At 39.9% G+C, this 14,419-nt stretch overlaps 1 protein-coding gene across 1 annotated transcript; it reads left to right on the top strand.

The window, feature by feature from the left end:
* The first annotated feature begins 1,259 nt into the window (after positions 1-1,259).
* LOC103697372 (Ras-induced vulval development antagonist protein) lies at positions 1,260-13,206 on the top strand. Its single transcript, XM_008779211.5, has 2 exons — positions 1,260-2,829; positions 12,906-13,206. The coding sequence occupies exon 1, from the start codon at positions 1,271-1,273 to the stop codon at positions 2,789-2,791; it is 1,521 nt and encodes a 506-aa protein (XP_008777433.4). The 5' UTR covers positions 1,260-1,270; the 3' UTR covers positions 2,792-2,829; positions 12,906-13,206.
* The last annotated feature ends 1,213 nt before the right edge of the window (positions 13,207-14,419 follow it).

Below are 14,419 nucleotides of genomic sequence, written 5' to 3'. Positions count from 1 at the left end.
TCCATCCAGCTTGTCTTGTCTAACTCGACCTGTTGTGCCTCATCCCGAGGCAAATATGAAAGGCAGGTACGAATAATGGCCTATCCAACCTATTGCCATTTCTATTGGCGCTGCATCCCAAGCCATAGCCCCAATTCATGCTATATAGTTTGTCCTTCTACACATCACATTGACTTTCTCTATGAATTGTATGCCACATCCTATGCCATGGCCCTCGTGCATGACTCATTCAAGGAAGACTCCTCACGATGGAGAAGGAATCAAATCAGATTTAATTTGACTTTCATGTTTTTCTCATTTACGTTTATAGTCCACATGGGAAAGTAAAAGAGTTTGCAAGGATTGGGGAGTGAGATGATTTGAGATCGGGAAATATGGTGTTACACTCATTTTCATGGGATGGCATCATCTCACGCTACCACCCTAGACGCACCTAAACCATACCCATAATAACGCAAGTATTATGGTGGTTAGGACTGCCAATGGGTTAGGTCAGACATGGGCATGCTTGAACTCGACCTGACCTAATTTCATGTTAGGATCTTGATTTTGGACCCCGACTTAACCCTTGATCAGATTGAGTTAGGTCGAGCATATAAAAAAGATTTTAGATCCAATGGGTTGGTTGGGTTCAAGTATGAACCTTACCTAACTCGAAATATTTGGGTTCAAGTCGAAGTCAGATCTATATAGTTGGGATCAAATATTTAGCTATCATTTTATAATTAAAAATATACTAATTGATAATAAATCATTAAAATATTTTTAATAGGACTACAAAGTCAACTTGAACATGAATTTCTATTTTTTTTAATTTGATCCAAGAAAGTGATATTCTCGAGGTACAAGTTTACTATCTATAATTTTAAAATAAATAATTATTATACTTGAAAATATTATAAATAAGATTCGACCAAAACAAACAGTGAGTGTTTAGATATAATTAATCAAAAGTAGATGAGAGGAGATGGGATTGTTGAGATGAATAATTTAAATAAAAATATTCAATGAATTTATTTAATGAATTGAAAATAATTTTAAGGTGAAGGAGAAAGTGTTCAAATAATTTTAATTTTGATTGGATCAGGTTAGAAAATATAAAATGCACCGACCTAGTTTCTAAATAGGTTCCAATTTTTGTCTCTAATTCGACTCATGGGTCTCCAAGAGGAGATGGGTTGGGTCTCATACCTCGTGCACGTGCAATGCACGTTTTGCACTGCCAAATTCTGCCGTGGATAAATACGCTGAATTGGACTCACCGGTGATCATGTTCTCTTCTTGGGAAAAGATGGGGCGAGACGAAGCGAGAAAGCCAAAGTCGCGGCTCGCCTCCACGATCGCGTTCACCGGCCGATCTAGGGCTTCCCCCTCCCCCCTTTCCGACGCAGACGGCAGCGACGACCCTTCCTACAACCGCCACCGCCGCTCCCGCCGGAGCCCTAGATCCGAGACCCCGCCGCGACGCTCCCTCACCCCCGACCGCCCTCGCCGCCGCGGCCGCGGTGATGGTCGCCGCTGGTCCCCCTACCACGACCGCGCATCCCGCAACGGGAAGCCCCCCAGCCTTGGAGACGGTGACTCCTCCTCCGACGATGAGGACCTGAAAGGCTTGAGCTACTTCGAGTACCGGCGCCTCAAGCGCCAGAAGCTGAGAAAGAAGCTCAAGAATTGCATCTGGAGAGTGACTCCCAGCCCTCCCCGGGGCGAGAGGGATCCATCCGAGCCCCTGGATGGACCCAATGGCGCCACGGATTTGCCTGCCGAGGAGGACGATGAGGAAGCTGAGGAGAAGAAAGGTGGAAAGGATCGCATTGGAAGCTCTGAGTCGGATGATTCTGATGGGAGTGCATCAACAAATTTGGCTTCGGAGCGTTCAGATTCTGATTCAGAGAGTCCTCCTCGAAAGAGAGGGAGGGGAAGGAGAAGTAGAAAAGGGAGGAGTGGGAGGAGGCGGCGGCACTTGGATTCGAGCGAGGATGATAGCGAGGATGCATCTTATGAGGATTCAAGCACTGAATCAGAGAGTTCTTATAATTCTCCAAGTGAAGATGACGTTAGGAAGCAAAGAAAGAGGAGATCGAGAAGAAGTGGGCACAAGAAATCAAGGAGTACTAGGAGTAATAGAAGGAAGAGGACAAGGAGGAGCAGCAGGGCTACGAGTTCTGATGAGAGTGAGGAGGAATCTGATTCTAGCCCAAGACCAAAGAAGTCCTCAAGGAGCAAGACAAGCAAACGGCCCAAGTATGAGAGCTCATCAGACTTGGATGCTGATGCCCGGCAGGATGATGAGAAGAAACCCGAGATTGATCCTGAAGCCCTCAAGTTCAAAGAGATGCTCGAGTCCCATAAGAAGCCTGCATTGGACAATGAGCCATTTGTGGGGCCAGTACCTCTTCCACGTGCCGAAGGACACATAAGCTATGGTGGGGCACTGAGGCCAGGAGAAGGTGATGCAATTGCACAGTATGTGCAGCAAGGAAAGCGTATCCCAAGGAGAGGAGAGGTCGGTCTCTCGGCGGAGGAGATCCAGAAATTTGAGAGCTTGGGGTATGTGATGAGTGGTAGCAGGCATCAGAGGATGAATGCTATTCGTATCAGGAAAGAAAACCAGGTTTACAGTGCAGAGGACAAGCGGGCTTTGGCGATGTTTAATTATGAAGAGAAGTCGAAACGTGAAGCCAAGGTTATGGTGGACCTGCAGCGGCTGGTGCAAAAGCATATTGGGCAGGACATGGGCCCTACACATGATCCATTTGCACCAAAGGCCTCGGATGCTGCTGATTCTTGAATTTGTCAAATACATAGCTTTTTCATCATGATCTTAAGGTATGTGTAGTGTTCTTTACTTAATAATTACTGCTATAATATATTTTCCAATACCTTTTAAGTTTATGTACATGTATTAAAGAAACCTCTCTTGTTTAAAGTTCTTAGTGTAAATGGACATATTGTTTGTGTCACTCTGGTGATGTATGTTGTCAAAGTTAATTAAAAAGATGTATATTGGATTACACTGTGTTGATATGCAATTGTTGTATGTGCCTTTAGTTTGTTGCTGCAGATTTCATTGAGGCCAATGTTGCAAAGGCTAGGATTCAATTATCTTTTATGGAGGGGTTAAATTTGTTTTAATCATGTATCTAGAAGCTCTTTTAATTTCTCCATAAAATTCTAAATGAAATTCAAGAAAATGGAAGTCTATATCACTTTTGATTTGAAAGATAAGCCATCCAATATAATATAGTTCTGCCTTTGTTAGTCCCATGAGCTTTATTTGTTTGATATCTTGCTCAACCTGCTTGCTGTACACCTTAAAATTAGTAGTCTGGAATACTCATAAACATGGAGTCTAGTTACTTGTTTAGCATCCCTAAAAAATAATTGTTGTTGCTTTATAGTGCCAACTGATTCTTATAACTCATTCTCCTTAAGTTTTCACTTTGACTATGCTCAAACTGATCTTTTTATTATCATAAGCACTAAAGTTTAATGAATTTTTTTAAAAGAATATGAAGAGAAAAGTAGTAAATGGCAAAACAAAGAAATAGTGCTAGATGAATATTTTATGTTAGCAGATGTTCAAATAAACTCTTGATGGCACAAGTAAACATAAAAATCAAATAGAATCTTAATGTAGGAACAAACAAGGAAAGAGTCAATAGGTGAAATATTTTATGTCTTTTGATGTTAGTAACCGTTGATGCCAGAAGTAAACATTAGTAAGCAAGTAGAATCTTTATGTAATAAGCAAGTAAACATTAGTAAGAAAGTATGGAGTTTACCGCAATAAATTCAATTTTCATATATCTTAAAATTTTAAACAGTCTGCTTCAACCTTTCCTAATTATTTAAATAGCTCCTAAAATAAAAGGCTTATCGCAATACAAACATTATAATCCCTTTATAACTTCAACAAACTCCAAGTTCGGTTCGTCAAAAAGAATTCTAGGTTGTGTAGTTACTTGCCACATGCAAAGGCCTAGTGAAGTTGGTAACTCATCTTGCTTTGATTATTTCAAAGATTTTCTTGTCCTTATCCATATTCTCATTAAACGATTTCTTGACATCTTCTTTAGCTCTATTCATGGCTTGTATTGCCAGTTTCTTTGCACTATCAACAAGTCAAAGAGCTCAAACAAGAGGTTCCCATTACCTTAAGAGTATATATTACTTGATTGCAGAATGAAGGCTTCAAGATGATCTCTGGTCTCTAGCATCCAATTGCCCTTTGCTTCCTCTGTCATTTACTAGTGAACCACTTTTTGGAGGTGACTATGCGTTTCAAGTTGTATTTATGCTTATGGATGCATTATGATGTGAGAATGACGGTGCAAATCAAGTCATGCCTAACCTTATCAACTCTCTCTTCTTTACAAATTCTCTGATCGTATATAATGCCCTCGAATACTTGTAGATGAAGCTGCTCACTGAAATTGCCCTCCCAAAATCCTATTGATTTTTGAAATCTTATCAATATCTTCCATGTTCCAAGATGATATCAATGTATTGAACTGGACAAGGTGTCTAAAACTGCAGCCACTTTGTGAGGTAGGATAACAGGAGTTAGGGCTGCCTGTATGCAGTGGTGGACCTTGATGTAAAGGATTAGAGTTTTGGGTAAAAGGATTCTGCGGTCTCATGAGTAGGAAGAAGGCTTTGATGTGCTTTCTGCTAAAAATTAGATGGCAGAAATACATAGAAAGGAAAGTAGAATATAGAAAAAGAGAGAAGAATTATAGGAAGTAGGGAGAAGGGATGAGAGAGAGGGGAGAACAGCCAAACCTTGGCTTTTTCAATCATATCAATTCCATGACGTCACTCAGGAAAAAGGATTCAACCTTTATAGAGATTCAAAACCCTAACAACATTAAATCTTGATACTTAAATCCTAGCCAAGAATTAATACATAAAAAGAGAAAATCTAAAAGACAGCCTGTAGTAATTTGTTGCTATAGTAACATGAACAGTCCCTGCTATGATACTGTGGATAGTACTCATGAACAATACCTTATATAATAATGCTACGGCAACTGACATTACAGACTCTTTAAAAAACATTAGAACTCTAAACAAATATTTTTTTTAAGAAATTAATAATTCCACTCTACAGCCTACCACTAAGGAAATTTAAATCATCAAATTCCAGGCTGTTGAATGGGTTGCATTCCTCTTCTGCATCACTTTGCCTCCAATAAGTTTCCTATTACCCCGTAACAAAGAGTACTTAATTACCACCAATAAGCAAATAATTGTACAAAACAATTTCTATTTAGAGGCATACAGTGATAATAATTACTTACTGGTCAAGATATAGATCCGTTTTTTATTTTCACTTGGATGACATTGATCCCTTGTTATGTCCTGCTATTTCTCCAGTCAATATAAACAACTTTTCCCTAAACCCTAAACCCTAAAACTGTTCCAGCAGCGCAATGCACCAAGAAACTTATTGGAATTATGTTTTTTTTTAATCTATCCATTCATTGGACATGAAAGAGAACAACCAAGAACTGTCTAGGCACCCTTTTGAGATTTCATTAAGTCCTTCCTAAAATCTACATACTTTATAAAGAGTGAAACCCTTACTTCATTGTAACTTGGAGTTTTCAAGTTTGAACCCTATTGTCCAATGGTTCAACTGTCCACTTAAGCTATTTGAACAAGCAAAGTTAAAAATAAATTACCTTGGTTAAAGAAGGAAAAATATATTACCATGTTCACTTTCTTCTTCTTTTTTTTGCCTTATATATCGCTAATGGTAGTATGGTTCAATTTTCCAACTATATGAAGTTGAAATACTTCCTACATGTTTGAAACTCATAATCGCTCGTTAGCCCCTTTTGTCATGGCATCTTCAACATGGAATTCCTTCCTTTTTTACCCTTCAACATGGAATTCCTTTCTTTTTTACCTTTACTACTATAACTGACAACTTGGTTTCATTATCCTCATCAATTTCATTTATATTTTTATGCCCATCGGAGTGTGCCAAGATATCATAGTTCTCCTTTAAACTCTTCTTTTCGGCCATATATCATCTACTTCTTCCCTAACATGTTGAGAACATTTTAAATAATCCTTTGCATTTTTGTGTTTCCCTTCTTAATATTGCTTTTCTTGAAAAATCTCTCCTTTCGTGAGCCTTATGGGCTTATGTAAAATAATCATTTAATTTCATTTGGGTCCTTGAAATCTTGTAATAATTGTATTTCCAACAAGATCCCATTCTGTTGCTTCTTGATGATGAACTCTTTGATGTCATTTAAGATTTCACTGTAAAAGGTGGAGCAAAACTGAAACTAGATGTACACAATAATTAGAAACGAAAAATAGGATCTATAATCTGAAATATCTAACCAATGGATTTATTGATTAGAAAATGTGAACAGAATTAAAAAAGAAATAATGTACATAAAAACTTAAATATTAAGGCTACTAATAAAACACTTTACTACTTGATTTCTAGAGTAATTTAGTCACTTGATCTAAGCTTAATTTCAAACAAAATCTAATACACCGTACACAAACTCTTTTATTTTCTAAATTGCTTGCCTTAATATGGCGATATATTGCGGTTCTTTCTTGTACACTGATTAATGATGTTTCAGTTGCTTGAATATTTTTCGAGAATGAAACTTTCTTCATAGGGAAATAACACCTAAGCTATCAATGAATGCTGTAATGGACAATCTTTTAGCATTTGCTGAAAGGATGGTGAAATTGAAAAGGCAACCGCAATATATTGGTGGTGTCTTGTATAATTTATATAGGTATGCAGATGCATATGTGGTTTCACGTACGATTAGCATTTTAGAAATTGTTAAAAGCATACAAGGTGCATAAAATAGATAAAAGTGAGAAATTATAAATAAATAGGTGAACATTTAGAAAAAAATTAAAAAGTGGAACATATAGGCCCTGTTTAGTCTCACTTTTTTCCTTCTTCTATTTGTAAAAGTAAAAACATGTAATCTGATATAAGAAAGATGTTTGATTCCATTATTTCTATTTTTTATTTTTAAAAGTAACATATCTAATTTATGGAAAGTGAAACTGAAATTTTTTTTACTTTCACTATATCAAAAAATTAACTTTTGAGCCACGAAATTAACTTCTCGTATCATGTATCCCAACTCCCACAATTATCTCTCTTCTCTTCTTCCTTACCCTTTCCAAAGCCCCCTCCTCCTACTCTACGACACCATTGGCACGACAACCTCAGTGTTGTCAATGCTGACACCGACCCTTGTTCGCTTCTCTCTCTCTCTCTCACGGTCATGGCATCCCTCACGTGGGGGTTCCTCATGAAGCTCCTCCAGTCCATGGATACCAATGCCAGGGTTGTCGGCAAGCATCACTTTGTCATCCTCTAGATGATCAATGGCATGCTTGCACTCTTCACCTCTACCATCAATGAGCTATGGCCGTCTCATGGCTTCTACCTCTAGCTCTTCGACTCCACCCGCCCCGCTTATGTCTCCCTCTCCAATGCCAATGCTAATGCCATTCTCTCCAATCGCCTCTAGCTTGGCCAACTCGTCCATGTTGATTGCCTCCACTTTGCTCACCTCGTCCCCCCATGCCTCGGGCATTTGCCCCCTCCTCAGGCACCCTAACCGTCCTCGGCTCCCTCGAGCTCGTTGTCATCTCCACCGATCCCTCCAGCCACAACTTTGTCATCCAACTTGCCTCTACCAACACCAACCTCCTGTTTTCTCCTCATGCAAATTGAACCCTTTTCCCAAGGATAACCTATTCTATAAAGGAACGATGTTTGCTGCCAAGAAAAACCTGGGGCAAAAAAAGAACTATTTTTTCTGCCAACGTGAAGCCTAGTGGTGAAAAAAGGAATGGTTTTTCCTTGCCACCAGGATCGTTGGAAAATCTGCTATTGAGTGGTGCTTCCAATCACCGATGGAACCAAATTAGCTGGAAGGAAGTGTAGTGGCGATGGTGAGACAGGGGAGCAGAGAAACCCTCCTATGCTGTGGGACAGGGGAAGATGGGTTCAAGGCCATTGTCCTCGGCTTTGGGCGGAGTAGCAAGAGGGGGCTCAAGGTCATCATCTCCAGTCTCATCCAAGTGTGTTATGTTGAGCGATATCGAAGGAGGCGAACTAGAGAGCGGCGAGGAAGCCCCCATTATAGTGCCATCGAGGTATTGATTGCCTTGCCACTGGCAAGGAAGGTGGCAGCATTGCCCATGGGGAGGAGTTTGATGTCTCTTGTGATGTGTCACTTCTAGAAAATGCCCTAGTTAACCCTTGCTGAGATTTCATTGTACTTGAGCTTTAGTGTGTCGCTAGTAGGGAATGCTTCTTGATCTTACCCTCCTCTATCCAGGCCTAGGACCTGTTGTATACAAAATATAGGCGGAGTTAAATCTACAATCTATAAATGCAGAAAATAAAACATTAATTGCTATAGTGATTATTAATTTTTTATTACAAAAATAGATTAGGATAAAAAAATTGAAATGTTGGTTGGTTAAATTACTACTTCCAGCAAGGTCCACCGAACCGGTACCGGTCAGCGTACCGGTGGCGGCCCGGACCGGTATGAAACAGGTGGCGTACCGGTCCGAACCGGTCCCGTACTGGTCCGAACCGGTCCCGTACAGGTTCTTCAACAGTAAACTATCGGTACCGGATTCCACGCTGATCCGGTACCGGTCCCAAGCCGGACCGGTACGTACTGGCCCGTACCGGCCGGTACGGACCGGTACGGCAGACCATGACTTTCAGGCTAAAATTATATTTTGCTGGTTCACATAGAAAGTTAAGTGAGAATGTCCTTTTATTTAAATCAACAATAAAAATGCTATATAATGATTGCTATTTATGTTATTTATGTAGTCATAAGAATGTAATGATCAAATAATGTTATTAATATACAGAATGTAGTAGAAGGCTTTCGAACTAGTGTTTATGTGTTTATAATAACTATTATTCTAAATCATTATTCTAAATCGTACTAAACACATGTTTCAGTTTTTACTATGCTCAAATTTAAGCATGTTATGCCGATATCCAACAAAAATTAATTTTTTAAGTAAAAATAAATTGCACACTGATGCTATTTAAAAGGGGAAAATGGAAAGAAGAAAAAACCTTATTATTGAAGAAGAAATAGACCTTGTGATGAGAAAAATGTTAAAGGAAAAATGGGGAAGAAGACTCTAGAAATTCCCTCCTTTCCACAGACCGCTTAAATATTCACCAAGGCCATTATCATTGATGCCCACAGTTGTTGCTAGTGTTGGTATCCTGCTCATGGACCCAGGCAGCGGATTCCAATCCTAGCGGCACGATGAATATCCACCTCCCATTCTTCCTTATCGTATATCCGATAGAAGCTTTGATGAGATCTATGATAAGCATGAATTGTTTGAAGATGCGAAGGAATTGGAGACAAGATAGATCTGATGGGCCTTTTCCTCATCACAAAGGATATCAAGTTTGAAGCCTCTATAGGAGCTCTCTATGATTATGAGAGTGCACAGGTAGTTCTAGTGGGCCTTCTCACCACCAGTGAGCATCTAGTCCTCAACCAACCATTATCCATGGTAGCTCTAGGATGGTGGAGGTGATGGAGAAGCATTGTTGATGGAGTACAAAGAAAAGGGTGGCATGGGTGGAGATGTTGGGGGAGCAGCCAGCAGCATGGCCGTGGTTGAGGAAATCCTTGCAGCAATAGCTTTGTCGAAGGGGTGACAGTTGTTGAGAGAGTGGGAATTCCTAATCCTCGGCTATTAAAATGATGACTCGATACTTCGTGACCCTGTAGCAAGCTGCTGCAACTTGACTCATGGCCAAAATGACTACAACATGATCTGCTGCAGCTTGTGTCTGAGGTACAACAGGTTTGCTAGTTGAGTTGCCTCGATCGCTCGACATGCAACCCGCCAAACATGTGCCTTGAGCTGGACCTGCAGGGTGCTCGAGCTGCGTGGTTCCAAGCAGACCCTAAATGGAAGTTTGATTTCCTGCTAATTAAGATTTGGATTGCTTTGTGTGATTTGTGGATGTCAATCTTTGTCCAGGGGATATTTTTTCTGTGGTTAAGCTCTTCAACTGCTGCTTAATGGTCCACACTAAGACCAAGTTTGAATTAGTGTGATTCGTCACTAAGGTTCGGGTTCCAACTGCTGTGAGGTGGCAGAGGATTTTGGTTTCCTAGACTACACCATGGGGTTCGTAATATTCAGTGCAAATTTGCCTCCAGAGGAATTAGGGGTTTTATGCCTAAGCTGATCCTTATGTGACCTGGCAGCGAGTCTTTATTGACACTGTAATTGGAAGATGCTTGAGTTAAAGACTTCCATAGTGGACTGTTACTTGAACGGTATAGTTCTGTAGGGTTCTTTAAAATATTGGAGTCAGTGGGAAATGACGAGAGCTGCTGGTAGGAGGTGAAATCCAACAGTGACTTTTTTTAATGACTAGGGCAGATAAAGGATGTTCTGTGTGCTTAAAAGGAGAGAAGCAGGAGTGTACCAAATAGAAATGAGAGTGCATATATTGGATAGATTGCAACCATCAACATTTCATCTCATATAATCACAGCAATCTTTGCTTCCCCTCATGTCGCACATTTCAAGAACTTGTCATACTAAATTTTTTATGGGATGGTTTGCTTGATGTGACAAGAGAGAATGAAATAGCAGAGATAGATCTTGTGGACCTTTCTTGCGAAAATGGATCTTCAAGTGCAATTATGCTTTGCTTGAACCTCTTCCTGCGGCTTGATCAGTTTCCTAATATGGAGTGTTTTTGTGCTCTCAAGAACTTGGTTATACTGTAGACATCCTTCCTGAGTTCATTTAGATTTTATGAGGTTCATGACAAGTAGTTTTAGGCTGGCTTTTAAATCCTGTGGCATGGGGCCATCTCGGTTTTTCTATAGAATGGGATGCGCTCCAGTTCAGCCCCATTCCGATAGTTTGGACAAGGGATGTCCTAGGACAAGCTGATCAGGATGCTGGGATGATGGCCAAGCGGTTCTTCCGTCTTGACACTTGGGATAGCACCCCCTCTCGGCATTCTGCAGGTCATCTGACTGGGATTTGAAACCATGGTTTCAGGAGCTGGTTTCACAATAAGGGGTGGTTTCTGTTGGGTGAAGATCAATACTGATAAAGCTAGAAAAAAGGAAGTGGCAAGAAAAAAAGAATTCTTAAACTAGTGATCATAAAAATATGTGTTGAAGAAGCTAAGTGGATCCATGATGCCAACTAGAATGTCAAACGCATATTGAACAAAGTTCACCAGTACTAATTATTTGAAAAAGAGGAAGGAGTGCAAAGTACTTCCACATGATGTCCAGTCTAAGGAGAACTGTTAATTGTTTGAAAAGGTTAGAGGCTAATTCCAGTGGGATACCAAGGGGATATTGGCAGAATCCTCTTCCTATATTGCATGAGGTTGCAATATACTGAGTTGTCTTTAAATTCAATTCATGGGAGTTAATGGAACAGCTCTTGCGGCTAGATAGTGGAAATGCTTAATGCTTTAAAACATGGAAGGATCCAGTGCTGCCTTTTATTTTAAGAAAAAAATGCTATAGCCTTTAGGTGAAAATTCTTATTAACATTTAGGAGAAATGGCAGAGAGCTGACATTTCTTTCACTCTTATTCTTGGATGTGCATGCTTACTCACTTGCACGTGTTAATTTGTTGTGATTGTCTGAATGCTAATTTCATAATGAGGTGCTTAGCAGCTATTTGCAGTCAATATAACTGTATCTTTGATAGCTCACAAAGTGGAATATAAGTCTGACTTTCTAAATAATAGGAAAAGATTTATTTTTTACCTCATCTTAGTTGATAAGCCGTTCTTGAAAGCTATTTAGTCTCATCTATGATTTGTTACCAAAAAGAAAAAGGAAACTCTCATGTACAATTGGAATTCTTTTGTCCATCATGTTACTGCCATTTGAAAAACTCCACATTCTCTCATATAGGGCCCACAGGCCATCCACCCTTATCTCATCTTGCACCTTAAAAAACCATACACTTGGGATTGTCACTGGGACCTGCATTCCCAAACTCTACCAGGACTCAATCTGGACATATAGATCTGAGGTTTGGGTGGTAGGTTAAAAGGTAGACCCATAAAACAGTTAATGTCTTGGTCTGGGTCTGTTTCTGGTTCTGGCTCTTGTAAAAGCTTGCACTACCTGACCTAATTCCAACTTGATATATAATGTCCTCTTATATATATCAGGTTCTCTTATCCCCATCATTTTCTTATAAAATTTATTAATTTACAGTTTGAAGCTATGTAATTGATTAATTGTCCTGAGGGCTTGAGAGGGATTGAGCTTACCAAATATTAGCAACTTGTCTGGGCACCGCAGGGGCTTTGGACAAGGCAAAATCCACAAGTCCATGACAACCTGCTTGTGACCTGAATAATGACCTGGTCCATACCTTGTGAGAGTTCTATGAGGTATGTGGTCTAATATGCCTGATCAATTCCTATCTCAATTTATATGTTAATGGGTCTTTCGAAATCTCATCTATTAAGTCCCAGGCTTGACCTGGTTCTTAAGTGGGTGTTTTGGGTCAAAATGAGACTGGAATCCCCTAATGGGTCTGAATCCAGGGAGGGATAAGAGAATCCCCTAATGGGCCTGACTGATAGCACCCCTATAAACCCCAAGATTCTTTTGTCTAATACTGAAGCTAATATAAGAGTGTTAAGTTATGCAAAGAACAAAAGCGAGGGTCCTAAACCTTCAAACTCATTCTTTTCAGAGGTATAGGATAGGATTGTGCTGTCTGATGAAAACAAGCATAGCATGATTTATACAGTTTAACATGACTAACATCTGCATTCTCTCTGTATGGGCTAATTTTACCAGATTTTATCTATAAATCTTTTATTTTTTTCATATGGCAGGTTTTCACTGTCAGCCTGGATCAGAACACAAGCTTGTGATGCCTTTCATGTGGTAGCTTGGAAATTTCACCTCATCAGAAAAAACGTGCCGTTGCCTCTTTGCCAGCTCTAGTCCAAGACTTGCAGTTATAATATGCTGTGAACCTTATTCAAACTGCCTTATATTAAATGTCATGATTATGATACACTGTTGGCCTGCTGGTCGGCTAAAGACTGCAGTAAAAATGTGTTCTGGATGGATAGAATTATTGACTCGTGAAGGTTGGTACTTCGTTAAATAACCATTGTGCTTTTTCATGTAGATGCTGTTATATTGTCGTGGCAAACACTATTTGGCTATGACAAGCCTAATGGTTGATGTCAAGCATACTTGAACTTCTTTGACGTGCCTTTTCCTAGTGCTTCGTATATTTATGTTGATCCACCAAATAGTAGTGAAAATTTTGATGATACATTGTCTTGAACTCAAAATCCTATTTGCATGTGTTGGTCTGGAGGTGTTCACATTTTTTTACTAGAGTGTGGTATGTGTCATGCGCACAAAGTTTTATTTTCTCTTAAAAAAATAAAATTGATTCGAAACTTCGAGCTTATGGTTAAGGATTTTATCAGCTCGAGATTTTTAATAGAATAAAAGATTTTTTTTTTCATACATATCTATCACTTCATGGTCTAAATTTTGAAAGAGTATGTTTCTATTTTCCTAAGCCTTACCGTTCAGTATCCTTCCTTTCACACATTCATGTTTCTCATCTTGTCGTTTTGACTCTTGTTACGGTTTCTGACACTTGAGAAATCAGCTTAGCCTGCTGAGGAATTCATTGCTTTCGAGCCAGGCCTGCTGGTAAGCTCATTGATTTCAAGCTATTATTTAGACGATCTTAAATGCTGATGCATTGTTTACCATTCAATTTTGCATCTTATAGCCATTGCGAAGTGCGCTACTCCGAGCGCGCTCTCTCTGATGTCCCTCCTGGCGAAGGCCTTACACGGAGCCACCCCTATCCCGTTGTCGGCTGGCTCCGCCCTGCCACCAGACTCCTCTCCTTTTCTCGCTTCCTGTCTCCCTCTCTCTCTCTCTCTCTCTCTCTGTATATGTGTGCGTGTGTATATTTATATGACACCCTTCCCCCTTCTAGTCGTTCTCCGACCGACCCAAGCCAGCCTTCCCCTCCTTCCTAGTTCGTTGATTCTTGTAGTCTCCATCTTAGAATACCAAACATTTCAGGCTTTTCATCCGATGCTTCAACGATTTACATATGACATTAACCTTTTTCTATTACATAGAGGGCCAGGGCGTACCAGGCTGGCGTAGGGCTTTGCCCAAAGATTAGCATGATTCACTTAGGCTGGGTCTGGCCTGGCCTTCAGGCCTATATTCTAGACCCAAGGTTGAGTCTTACTCGAGCTTTGAGCTTCGTGCTGAATCTCCAAACTTGCCTTTCTACTTTTGTGAAATACTGAAGAATATTTGAAAAATCCAACAAATGATAAATATGAATAATGAAATATTC

This window comes from Phoenix dactylifera, chromosome 7 (assembly GCF_051530095.1).
Source record: "Phoenix dactylifera cultivar Ajwa chromosome 7, Ajwa_hap1_PhDact_Kaust_v1.1, whole genome shotgun sequence".
NCBI classification, from domain to species: domain Eukaryota; kingdom Viridiplantae; phylum Streptophyta; class Magnoliopsida; order Arecales; family Arecaceae; genus Phoenix; species Phoenix dactylifera.
This window is presented reverse-complemented; position numbering and strand designations above follow the sequence as displayed.